Source organism: Lycium ferocissimum, chromosome 4, assembly GCF_029784015.1.
Source record: "Lycium ferocissimum isolate CSIRO_LF1 chromosome 4, AGI_CSIRO_Lferr_CH_V1, whole genome shotgun sequence".
NCBI classification, from domain to species: domain Eukaryota; kingdom Viridiplantae; phylum Streptophyta; class Magnoliopsida; order Solanales; family Solanaceae; genus Lycium; species Lycium ferocissimum.
In genome coordinates this window covers 19,952,924-19,964,017 of record NC_081345.1, presented here as the reverse complement: position 1 = coordinate 19,964,017, position 11,094 = coordinate 19,952,924, and the positions used below count along the sequence as shown (strand labels likewise).

The 11,094-nt window shown below is 37.9% G+C and overlaps 2 protein-coding genes across 2 annotated transcripts; one reads left to right on the top strand and one right to left on the bottom strand.

Moving 5' to 3' along the window:
• Window positions 1-210: 210 nt before the first annotated feature.
• LOC132051744 (pentatricopeptide repeat-containing protein At3g13150-like) lies at window positions 211-1,881 on the top strand. Its single transcript, XM_059442940.1, has one exon. The coding sequence runs from the start codon at window positions 241-243 to the stop codon at window positions 1,414-1,416; it is 1,176 nt and encodes a 391-aa protein (XP_059298923.1). The 5' UTR covers window positions 211-240; the 3' UTR covers window positions 1,417-1,881.
• Window positions 1,882-2,438: 557 nt separating this feature from the next.
• On the bottom strand, window positions 2,439-3,584 carry LOC132054438 (3'-5' exonuclease-like). The gene has a single exon (XM_059446443.1). The coding sequence runs from the start codon at window positions 3,345-3,347 to the stop codon at window positions 2,733-2,735; it is 615 nt and encodes a 204-aa protein (XP_059302426.1). The 5' UTR covers window positions 3,348-3,584; the 3' UTR covers window positions 2,439-2,732.
• Window positions 3,585-11,094: the final 7,510 nt, after the last annotated feature.

Below are 11,094 nucleotides of genomic sequence, written 5' to 3'. Positions count from 1 at the left end.
GTATAATATGTGAAGAAGCAGTGGCAGCTACATATACTATAGGAAAATGTTTGTACGTAATAAAGTGATCCAAAAAAAATGAGAATATAAAATTTATAATATGCCACACATGGTTTAGACACGTCTATTTCTATTATCTCTCTCCTCTTTTTTTTTTAAAAAAAAATGATCCGCGCATCGCGCGGGTACGTACACTAGTAGTGAGTTTAATTTAAAACATAAACAAAAAAAAAGAAAATCATGAAACATGTAGCAGAAATGGCTTCTTCTTCTCCGTCTCTGTACCGCCGTCTCCATGATGTTTTCACCAAGACCCCCAAACCCCATTTCCAGACTGCCAAAGACATTAATCTTAAAGAAATTCAATCCCTTGTTCATAAATTCAAGCAGTCCTCAAACAATCCCAAATTCCGCCAACATTTTACAAATTATGAATCTTTCATACGCCAACTCATCCGAACTCATCAGTTCTCTGCTATTGAAAATGTCATCCAACACCAAAAAATTTACCCAGATATAAAAAATGAGCGTTTCGTTGTACGGTTCATTTGGTTGTATGGAAAAGCTGGTATGTTCGACCATGCCCAGAAACTGTTCGACGAAATGCCTCACTTAAAATGTGAGCGTACAGTCATGTCGTTCAATGCTCTATTGGCAGCTGCTGTTAATTCGAATAAATATGATAATATTACTGAGATTTTCAAAGAATTACCTGGGAAATTGGCTATTGAGCCTGATATTTTTTCGTATAATACGATGATTAAGGCGTTCTGCAATATGGGTTCATTGGATTCGTTAGTTCCGATAATGGATAAGATGAAGAAAAGTGGAGTTGACCCTTGTGTTATTACTTTCAATACGCTTTTAGATGGGTTTTACAAGAATAATAGGTTTTCTGAAGCTGAAAATATATGGACTTGGATGGAAAACACGGAAGTGATTCCGAATGTTAGGAGTTATAATTCGCGATTACGCGGTTTGGTTGAGAATAATCATGTCTTAGAAGCTGAGAAACTGTTTGAGGAGATGAAGAAAAAGGGAGTAAAGCCTGATACTCATAGTCATAACGCAATGATTACAGCTTATGCAAAAGATGGAAATTTGGAATTGGCTAAAAGTTGGTACGCAAAGTTGGGGGAAAGTGGTTGTCTTCCTGATCATGTGACGTTTAGTTTACTTATTCCTCTGGCCCGTGATAAAGATGATCCTGATTTTGCTTATGAATTGTGCAAGAAGTGTATTGATTTGAGACGAAATGTTTATACTTTTACAATGCAGCGGGTTATCGATATGTTGGTTACAAAATCCATGATCAAAGAAGCGAAAGAGCTTGTGGAGTTAGGAAGGAATTGTTCTTTCCGTTATAGGCTGGAAATACCAAATGATCTATCATTCTCTCTTAACTGTAATCTGTGATGTGTTCGTCTCTACTGATTCAGCTTATGATCCAGCAAGTTCTCATTTTCGCTCAGTGAGCCATCCGTGATCGAAGAAGTAGAACATGGGTAATTAGATCCCACCATTATGAGCTGGAAAAAGGGCAAAGATTTCCGGTGATACATAACATGTCTCATGTCTGTCAAAGTTTGGTCTTTTATATGTTTCTCCTATTGATTTGGGCTGCATTACATCAGAAACTTGGTTTCAATTATGAAACACCACCCATTGATTTGGGCTATACTATATCAGGTGTTTTTTGTTCCAGCTACGAGACAACAACTATTCACTTGGGCTGCACTATATCAGGAGTTTAGTTCTGATGTTGTTAACTTGTGGAACTTGGTGCGCGACACCAGAATGTCGGCATTTTTTATTGCTTTTTACCTTAATTCCCTAAGGAATATCTTTAGCTAAATTGTATTTTGCTTCCCTTTCACATTATTATTAATCTTGATGTCCATGATAATTGGAGCTAACTGTAGGCACGGTGATGGAATCATTTATCTATTAAATCCAGGAATCTCCTGTTTCTTTGATACAAATTTCTATAAGAAGCTTCAGGATAACTTATAGACAACAAAAAGTATTCTGTAATGAAACAAATTGTTTATGGCACTACAATGCAACGGGTGATAGATATATTGGTTGATCTCTCCATGATCAAAGAGTGGAAAGAGCTCATGGAGTCGGGAAAGAGTTGTTCACACCATTAAGCTTACGTTGGACTTAACTTTTGGATAGAAAAAATCATCTGTCCTGCATCTGATCTATAGAACCCTTTGATTTCCTGGCTTAAATCTCTAAACACAAAATATATATATAAAAAAAAAAGGACAATCTCCGAGTTGAAAACGTTCAACTAATTAACACCGCACGAATCTCCAATTTCAACTTCTAAAGGTGCTCATTGTACCTGGAACCAACTCACATAGATTAATTATCCGAAACGAAAACTGAATAAATTGAAAATTAGCACTAGAAATCCAGAAAGACCTCTGTAAGAAAGGAAATTTTTTGCCTAAACAAAGAGATAAACCGTGAGTTAATTGAGAAGCAAAAGGTCATAAACATGTAAAATTAAATCTGAAACACACACATACAAAATGGCATACACAGTATTTAATAAGCGAAAACGTTAATTTACTAGACATAAGGGGTTCCAAATAACAACTTCAAAAACAAGAAGCCAGAAATTATACTTAAATTATATGAATATTAATCCTAAATCTTCGCCCATAAAAGTAGCTAGTTGTGTCTTCATCAAAACCCTTAAACCCAAAGTGAAAAAGTGCTTAATCAGTGCCCAAATGCCTTCCAATCTCATAGGAAACAAAAGCATCAAGACAAGCATATCGCACTTGTTCCATGCCCAGCCATTCATTATCCCACCTACTCAAACTAATCCTCTTAGGCTTCTCAAGCTCTTTTCCCAAAAGAAAACTGCACAGACCCTTCAACCCTTCATTCCTCAACTCCCTCATTCCATATGTATCAAAAGCCCAACCTCTTAAATCCACCACATTGCCTACCATAACCCCGTGATCTCCCCACAACTTGTCCACATCACCCTGTATCCCAACCCCATAAAAGGCATTGTTATTGAGAAAAGTAACGAGGGAACGTGGAATGTACATGCAGTAGAGTAGTTGGAATATGAGGCAACGACAACCAATGCATAGCTGTAGAGTCGCGGCTGGGTTTTGATGGATGCTGAAACTAGTTCGCCACTCGATGTCAAGTCCAACGTTGAGAAAAGGTCCATAGGCAGACTCGACATCTGTTATCCACTGAGTGACCATGTTTGGGTCAGAAGTAACCATTGTTTGGATTTTGTCGTTGTAGTAGTAAACATCATAGAGGTTGTAGCGATTGTCTTGCACATGGTAGTCTACAATGCTGATATTCATGGTGTCAAAAAAGGGTTTTGTAAAACGAAACGAAAAGGACAAGACAATTTGAGAAGAAAAGGGTACAGTGGTTGGGCGGATTGTACCCTACAGCGTAACATTGTAGACTATATATGGGGATTATTAGGACTTTTTTTGTTTCTCTATAGGTATTAGGAGTACATTAATTACGAAAATTGCCCCCAAATAATTCGATCTATACCCTCTTTTCTCTCTGTTTGTTATTAAAAACTTTTTGCAGAATGAAGATACTCCCTCCGTTCACTTTTACTTGTCTACTTTGGACTTTTCACACTGTTTAAGAAATAATAAATGAAGTGCATAATTTACCAATGTACCCATATTAATTGATGCATATTTTTATTGGATTTGAAAAATAATTTAAAGTGAGTAATTAATACTATGGGTAAAACAGAAAAAAAATTTGTCTTATCTTGATATGCTAAAAGTAAAAGAGAAAATCTATTTTTGGAATATTGGACAAGTAAAAGTGAACTGAGGGGGTATTAATACGAAAATTTAAAGACATTTACGCTAAGCTATCAAATTATTCTCCTCGATTAAGCACTCTACACATTTTTTAGTGTGTATACATGGCAAAATATAGCTTTACACATGGTAAAATATTATTAGAACGCGTGGCAAAATGAGGCGAAGCGATTGTACGTTGCTTCATTTAATTCGGGTAGGGAACACCGGAGGCACCCGGAGTAGAATTGCAAAGATGCAAAGATAATAGCACCGGATCATTAATATAATGATAGCTATATACGGTCGGTCCGGATATGAAGCGAACATTATTATTCAGCACTAAAGTAGTATTAAATTGTCATTATTAGCAGTTATTAGGTTACTATTAAAAGGTTGATGTATTTTGTACTATAAAAGGGATTCTCTGGCCCTGAAATAATCATCGAATACAACATACTATACTTTATTCTTACAAGCTTTTACTATTTAAATTGACGTTCTTAAGTTATTCTTTTGCTCCGGAATATTGCTGTAGCTTTGATCTTTGTCCCCACCGGATAAAGCTCATCAAGGGATTTACTCCGAGGATTAATCAAGCCCAGGCTTAATCATTTCATTATTGTTTATTTCAATTATTTTATCTGATATTTTCAATTATTTTATCTGCTTAGTATCACGTTCTTTTCTGCTAATTATTTATTTCATCTCTGATAACGAAACAAATCACGTATCCTTTAAACCTCTAAATAAATTTAACGGTTCCCTCTATTTTTAGGTTAAATAGTTTGGCGCCCACCATAGGGCTAAGGACAATTTTGATATTGTTTTTTTTCTCTAACCTTTATACTTAAAATTATTATTTTTCTATCACCAGATAAGTCTTGAAAAATGACGAATACTGGGAACCAAACAGATGGAGTATTGAACACTGTAAACACTCAGGGAAGGACTCAAACCGCAGAACAAGATTTGACCAGGAACGAACAGATGCAGGAATCACCTCGTGGATCCAAAAACACTAGCGATGATTTCGTTCCAAATGATGATCATGAAGAAGAAGTGGTTGCAAAAGCAGATCCGGTAATGGCTAAAATATTGGAGTTGTTGGAAAAACAGCAGAAAGACATTGTGGATTTGCAGGCAGGAAAAAATAATGCTAGAGGAGATCAGCCCAACACGGATGCGCGGCGAGAAGAAGGCAATGGTGTAGCTGTGGCAATAGGGGCGCACCTGAAGTAATACAGTACCTATAAGCTCTTTCTAACCGGCTAGAGAAAAATGAGAAAGAATTAAATAGCCCGTTGGATAAAAGCGAAAAGGAATTTAAGGCGTTTAATTCCCGGATAGATCAGATTCCGGGAACCCCATCAGTGTTAAATGGGCCATATTAAAAAAGATACGTGCAGTTGTCGAACCCACCAAGCACAACTCCTAAACTCATTCCAAAAAGACTTAAGATGCCGGACTTACCTAAATACAATGGGACTACATATCCTCAGGAGCAGGTGACTTCATACACATGTGCTATTAAGGGAAACGATATGCAACCGGATGAAATTTGAGTCAGTGTTGCTCAAGGAATTTGGTGAGACTCTACCGCGGGCAATGACCTGGTATTCATTGTTTCCGGAGCATTCTATTCACTCTTTCGAAATGCTTGCGTATGCCTCCATTAAGGCACATGCCGAGGCAAATAAGTTGTTAGAAGAAAGGCGGATATATTTAATATTGCCCAGGGAGATGACGAATTGCTCCGAGAATTCGTTATCCGGTTTCAAAAGGAGCGAATGCTGCTTCCAGTTGTTCCGGATGAATGGGCAGTAGAGGCATTAACTAAAGGGTAAAACCCAAAAAGCTCAAGTACTTTGTTAAAGTTAAAGGAATACCTATTGGAATTTCCTATCACAACTTGGGAGGATGTTCATAATAGGTACGAGTCTAAAATTCGGGTGAAGGATGATCAGTTGGGTTTGTCAGCTGGTTCAATCGGTCAAAGTTGAAGCTATGACAGACCAAGAAGAAACATTGATTTTGATTCCAAAATTGGAAAGGACAGATAACAACCATAGAGTTAACAGGAAAGGTCTCGGACTAGACTAGAACGAAGCCGGGATGGACATTATGAGAGACTGGCTCCTGATAGCTGAATCCGGTCAAAGCAGACGCGGATTTCAGCCTAAGGTGGCAATGGTTGACTCGGTCACGAATAAAATCGAGAACCCGAGGCTTTCGGAGTACAGTTTTAACATCGATCTAGTAGAGCTGATTGCGGCGATAGATAAAATCGATGGCGCAAAGCGACCTAGACCGATGAGAACGGATCCAAGTCAGAGGGATATGAATTTATTTTGTGATTATCATGGAACTCATGGTCATTGGACAGTTGATTGCCGACACCTCAGGGACGCGATCGCTTAGCTGTTGAAAGATGGTTACTTAAAAGAATTCTTAAGTGATAGGGATAAAAATAACTACGGAAAGCATAGGGATGCGGTTAAGCAAGAATCAAGTTAAGACTCGTCATGTCATCAACATGATAATTGATGGGCCCGGACAATCTAAAACAATATCAGAAAGGGAACAAATTGTCCATTCGGTTCGAAAATGGGAAAAGAAGGTATACCTGGGCGTCGGATTATCCCTGGAGCTCAGACTTAGAATTTGTAGATTTTTATTAAAAAATATTGATTGTTTTGATTGGTCAGGTTCAGATAAGGAAGAGCTTTCACTAGAAAGGGTACTTTCAGTAGTGAGGACGGAGGTGTTCAAGAAGGAAACTACTAAATTGAAAAAGGAAGTTGCAAAGGATAAAAACATACAAAACATTTTGCCTCGCCCGAATTATTTGGTGATTTCGCCTTTAATAAATGGTATTGTGGTCTCAGGAATGACAGTAACGCCGAGGAGCATAAGGAATCTTATTCAGTGTGGTGTTATAGAACAACTAATTGAAATGGGGGAATTGGAGTTGTTCGAAAAAAGAGTTGTTAGCTTATTTCAGTCCGGAGTTATGGAACTAGTTGTCACACCCCAAAACCCACATAGGCGTAACAGGCACCCGATTCTAAGAACAACGCCAGAAGCACCTTAAAAAATCAATAAACGTCAAATCTTTTTCAATGATCTTTCAACAATTATATCAATACGTTATAAATAGCTAACTAACTTATGATCACCATCAAATAATAAAATCAGCGGAAGTCTATCATAAATGTATCGTTATAAAACATAGCAACTCCCAAAAAGTCAAGCAATGACTTCAACAACCACCCACAGAAATAACGTCTATCGATGGAACCTCTAATATGATAAATAAAACATAATCTACGGACGCAGCCCGAAAACTAAAACAATAACTAAGATAGGATGGTGCCTTATGAAGAAGCATGTTGGCTCACCAAATAGTCCAGAAAGTAGCAAGCTCTCTTAATTTGTGTGCGTATCACGAACTTGCTCCTCAACGTTACCTAACACACCATAAAAAACAACAATGGTATGCCTGGGTACTGGGAACTCAGTGAGTGTCTTCGGGACAATAGTTAATATAACAAAATAATGTAATAAGGATCAGTAAAACGGTGTCAATAAAAGCAGTTTAATTTCAGAGATAGCATAAATCACCAAATTAGTCACGCCATTAAGGAAAACCGTTAAAGAGGAAGTAAATCAATTTCAACTCGTTATGTCGTTTATCATATTTAAGTCTTTCAATCGCGAATTCAAGATCATCAACAAGCCACTCATATGCAACCAAAGTATAACACATGCAGATGAGCCCAAATCAACATAATGAAGGGACGACCATTTAAGGTTCCCTAAACGGCATACAAGCACCATATCAGGGTTATCTGTCATGCCCTAAACTATGGCCTGGGCGAAACACGGCACTCGGTGCCTTACTGCATGTGACCGAGCAAACCACATGGCTAGCTAAATCATCATGAGGCATAACATGAGTGAAAATATAACGTGAGAACATGATGGGCTTTTACGAACACACATGAAGTCATAAAATTAATAAAATACTCTTTATAACATGAATGCGGAAATAACATGAGTTGAGCCAAAGATGGCTATAGCATGTCTAACATAACTAAAATGACTAGTCTATGAAACCTCTAATCATGAGTCTTGACTAGAAAACGTACTTGCTAAGACAAAGCCCCCAGCGTACCTTTACATGCATAATTAATAAAATAAAGATAACTGACTAAAACCCTGAATGAGATGGAACTCACCAATAAGCTGATACAAGCAAATCCTACTGAGCAGATATGGCGTCCTGTAAATCTATACCTGTATTGTGAAATGCAAGCCCCAGGGCAATAAAAAGGGACGTCAGCATATTGAATGTACTGATATGTAAAGCAACTGAATGAAATAACATGGGGCATGTAAATAACATAATAGAGATTGAACTGAAATGTGATTATGAACATGAGTACATATACATATATAGCATATGTAAAGTATCGTGAGTAGGGAGAGTAGTAAATATAACCGACGACATGGTCTGGTACTTGTGTCCTACCAGCAGAACACTCATACCTTGCCAAGGACATGAGATTTAATAATATTATGAAAGGATCTAGTCATTATGAGAGATCGTCCTAAGCATGGGTGGAGCGATCCTCATCCTATGGTGGCTACATAGTTTCAGGCTATTTGAAGCCTTCTCGGTAATTAATGCAACTCCCAAAAATATGAATATGGAAGATAAGTGGCACTTGTTGCCCATGGCTTTTCATGAATCGTAACTTGCATGTACATGGATATCATTCGTATTAGTCTTGCATGAACTTATAAAACATATATAGCTTTTCTTGAAAATATCATAATAGTTCGTAAACTTGCATGTAAGAACTCAGGGAATGCAAGGTATGAGTTTTCATGGATCACGGACAGATTCTTAGTAATCATAATGATGTATCAAGAACACAATGAAGAATTTATAACAATTTAATACATAATAAAGCATGGGGCATGGACCTAGGGTTATCATGAACATGGTTAAAAACCCTAGTTTTCGTAAAGCTTCATACTTTATGGAAGGAGAAGCGTGGGGAAGAACAATGATTTTTTCACACATAGATAGCAACCCTACATACCTGGTAATGCTCCAAGCTTGAAATAAAAATCTAAACTTGAAAGAAGAATTCCAAGGTTTAAGTCTTGAGTCCTTTAAATGGATTTTCTTGAAAACCCTATGTTAAGAACAATGATTTCATTGTTAGATTATGAGAACACATGTTAGAATTGATTTGGAAGGGCTTGAATAGACTTATCTTGATATTTTGGATTGTTGGGAGAAGAATACCTTGTTTCTAGGGTTTAGGGACTTATGAAAATAAAATTTAAAATTGAAAACCAGGTATTTATAGTTTTTGGTGCAAAGTGGGAAATACAGACCGTAAACCTGGACCGTAATTAAACATATTTAACAAGACAGAAACACTGTAGCACTCCTTCCCAAATACGACCATCAAATACGGGCCGTATTTTAAAATACGGTCCGTATTTAACAATATATATTCCCCAAGATAAATTCCAGAATGCACAGTGATTTAGATGCCAAATTACGATTTGAAAGATAGGCCGTATACTGAAAGATAGTCCCGTATTCTGGGGCATAAATCCCCATCTGACAACTGAAGAGAAATTTCCAATTCCCACATTCTTTATCTGGTTTTCTAAGCCTAAAATTATGAATATAGCCTAGTTTAAAGGTACGGGGTGTTACAATATCTCCCTCTTAGGATCATTCGTCCTTGAATGATGAGTCATGGTTAAGAAGATGGCTGGACATGGCTTGAATACATGAAGGTGAAGGAAACATGACATGAAACATGGAGATTGAATTAACATGGCATAGTTACCTGGAAACATGGATACCAAAACATGGAACATGGGCACTAGATACATGACATGAGCAAGAAACATGAGACATGACATGACATGGACTATGGAAAGTTACCTTGAGCGTTCTCTGCGTGCTCTTCAAACAAAAATGGGTACTTGAATTTCATGTATTCCTTGGCTTCCTATGTAGCTTTCTTTACTTTCTGACTTCTCTATAACACTTTTACTGAGGCCACTTCCTTAGTTCTCAACTTGCGAACCTGACGATCAAGAATGGCTACGGGGATCTCCTCATAGGTTAGGCCATCCTTAACTGTTATAATATCAGTAGGAACAACCAACGATGGGTCTCCTACACACTTTCTCAGCATGGATACATGAAACACTGGGTGTACATCAGCTAAATCCTGTGGCAACTCAAGTTTATAAGCTACTTGACCGACCTTTCGCGAGGTGCAGCAAGGTCCAATATATCTGGGACTAAGCTTCCCTTTCTTCCTAAATCTCATAACACCCTTCATGGGTGGGACTTTAAGCAACACCCAATCATTAACTTGGAATTCTAAGTCCCTTCGCCTCACGTCTGTGTAAGGCTTCTGGCGACTCTGAGCCATTTTCAAATGCTCCTGAATTAACTTGACTTTCTCCATATCCTGATAGACCAAATCTGTCCTAACAACTCTGCTTTACCAACTTCGAAATAACCAATTGGTGATCTACACCTTCGCCCATACAAAGCTTCAAACGGTGCCATCCCAATGCTAGCATGATAACTGTTATTATAAGAAAACTCGATGAGAGGTAAGTGATCATCCCAATTACCTTTGAAATCTGGGACACATGCTCTAAATATATCCTCAAGAGTCTGAATAGTGTGCTCTGCCTGACCATCTGTCAAGGATGAAAAGCTGTGCTGAGGTTCACCTTGGTACCCAATCCTTTTTTAAAGGATTTCCAGAAGTTCGCTGTGAACTGAGTACCACAATCTGAAATAATAGACACTGGGGTCCCATGTAATCTGACAATTTCATTAACATATAGCTTGACGTAATCTTCTGCTGAATCTGCGGTCTTGACCGGCAAAAAGTGCGCCGACTTAGTGAATCGATCAACGATTATCCGAATAGAGTCATGCCTTCTAGATAAATGAGGTAGACCTGATACAAAGTCCATATTGATCATTTCCCATTTCCAGACAGGAACATCAATATTCTGAGCCAAGCCACCAGGCCTCTGGTGTTTGGCTTTCACTTGCTGATAATTCAGACACTTAATCACAAAATGTGCTATATTCTTCTTCATATCGTTCCACCTACAAACCTGTGGGTGAATGGAATACCTGGAGTTGCGAGCTTCTGACATAATTCGCTCTCTGAGCCCATCTATATCTGGAACACAGAATCTGCCTCGGTACCTC